At 43.0% G+C, this 2291-nt stretch overlaps 1 protein-coding gene across 1 annotated transcript in view; it reads left to right on the plus strand.

Moving 5' to 3' along the window:
* LOC105994139 (galactoside 2-alpha-L-fucosyltransferase 2-like) overlaps window positions 1-1847 on the plus strand; it is a 9309-nt gene extending 7462 nt beyond the window's left edge. The window contains exon 3 of the mRNA XM_013027569.1: window positions 1750-1847. Within this exon, the coding sequence (XP_012883023.1) occupies window positions 1750-1847 (98 nt within the window). The remainder of the gene's footprint in view (window positions 1-1749) is intronic.
* The last annotated feature ends 444 nt before the right edge of the window (window positions 1848-2291 follow it).

Here is a 2291-nt window from a genome sequence, read left to right on the forward strand (position 1 = left end):
AGGATGCAGAAAAATAAAAACATAAGACAAAGAATGGGGTCCGGATGCAGCTCAAGACTGCAGCACCGTTTATTTTTAACTTTCCCTAATATATACTGATAGAAGTCAAGAGGTAACATAAGGTTACAATAGTCCAGAAAAACAAGGAAAATCTCAGCAAAAACAGAGTGCAGTAAAAACAAGACAAGGTCAACTGGTAGAAAGTAAAACAAACTCTGCAGATATAGCAAAGCAAAGCAATCCTAGGCACCTGGTGATTTTTAAGTAAGCCAGTTCCTTGTTCGTGCCCCATGTTGAGCACCAGGGTCAAGATGACCAACTTTACAGTTGGCTCCCAACATGGCTCAAGTGGTAGAGCCTTAGCCTTGAGCAACAGAATCTCAGGTACAGTGCTTAGGCCATTAGTTCAAATCCCAGGACTGGCAAACAAAAGTTAATTAATAACCAGCAAAGAGTCAGCCTGGATATATGATTCAAAAGAGCATCAGCCATGAACCAAACAAGCAGAGCAAGTGCAAAACCTTGAGTTCAAATCCTGATACTGTCTAAATAAAACAAAACAAAATAGACACATACAAGGGCTCAATCTCAATTTCACTGTTGTAGTTTCATACTCCTAGTAGTGAAAGGGTAGTTGAAAAGTTTGGTAGATTAGTTAGGACCTTTGGAAAACATCTTATAGGGGAAGACAAAGCTGGCTTGTCTATATTGGAGACAAGACTTGAAAAAGTGCAAGTTTGTTTCAAAACTCCCAATGGCAGAGACTACATTTGCAAGTTCTGCATAATTTTCATTTTTGAGGTGCAGGGAAAGTGGGAAAGGCAAATGTAATTGCAAACTTTAGGCTTACAGACCCACAGTGATTCAGAAAATCATCTCTGATTGGTCAGTTGTGTTATACTTCATTTGCATAGCACCAGCCAATCAGAGTCCAGCCCAGGGTATAAAATCCCCTAGACTCAAGACACTGGAAAGCAGATCCACTGCAATCTTTCCCCTTGGCAGTTGATTCTCCTGAATAAAGTTCTTCAAGCTGCTCAGTCTTCACTGTCTGGTGAAAACCTGACACACATATACTCTCAAGTCACCTGTTTTATGATTTTTTCAGTGTATATTATTTGTATCAAGGGTTTTCTTTTTTCTTTTTGGTCCCTCATGGAGCTTGAACTCTGGGCACTGTCCCTGAGCTCTTCAGGTCAAGGCTAGTACTCTAGAACTGGAGCCATAGCGCCACTTCCTGCCTTTGCTGTTTATGTGATGCTGAGGAATTGAACCCAGGGCCTCATGCCTGTGAAGCAAGCCCTCTACAGCTGAGCCACCTTCCCAGCCCCAAAGGGTTTCACCATGATGGCACACATGCATGTATTGTCTTTTAACTAGAATAATAGCGTGTATTGTTGTTTTCCCCATCACACAAGCCCTTTCTTTTCTCCTGCCTCTCCACCCCACTCAGTCTGCACTACTATTAGGGTTTGACCTCAGAATTTTGCATTTTCTTGGTTTTTCAGTCACAGCTTGTACTCTTCCACTTGAGCCATGATACAGTCCCAAAAGAGGTACCAAACAGCCTCTAAAAAATAGTATTGTTATTAAGGTGTTGTACAGAAAAGCTACCATCTCATAAGTAGTAAGTACATTTCTTATATTTTGGACAATGTGACCAAATCATCCTCTTTACAAAGAAAGAAAAAGCCTGAGTTGCCATACAGCCCAGGTTACCCTTGCTTTCCCCTCTTTTGTTTTTGACAGCTGTGCTACACAGCCCAGCAGCCACAGTTGCACAAGCACCACTGGGAACTTTGATTTCTCCCATGGGAGACCATGAACGATTGGTGGAAGTTACCTAGTTAGCTACTTCTCTAAAAGCTTTGTGAATACACAGCTTCCCAGAGACATGTGTATGCTCACACTGTGTGGATATGCAGTGGCACCATGCACACACCCATAGAAGTGGCAACAAGGAAGCATACATCTGTGTGAACACTGAAGAGCCATGCATGACAGAGGTGGGGACCCAACTCTGTAAGAAAGTGAAAAAAAGGGGCTGGGAAGGTGGCTCAGCGATAGAGCCCTTGCCTTGCATGCGTGAGGCCCTGGATTGATTCCTCAGCACCACATAAGCAGAAAATGCCTTAAGTGGCACTGAGGCTCAAGTGATAAAGCGCGTAGCCTTGAGCTGAAGAGCTCAGGGACAGCACCCAGATCTAGAGTTCAAGCCCCATGACCAACAGAGAGAGAGAAAGCAGAAGGAATAGTAATAATAATAAGCCATGTGTCTCCATATGCACTGC

Source organism: Dipodomys ordii, unplaced genomic scaffold, assembly GCF_000151885.1.
Source record: "Dipodomys ordii isolate 6190 unplaced genomic scaffold, Dord_2.0 Scaffold105, whole genome shotgun sequence".
Lineage (NCBI taxonomy): Eukaryota > Metazoa > Chordata > Mammalia > Rodentia > Heteromyidae > Dipodomys > Dipodomys ordii.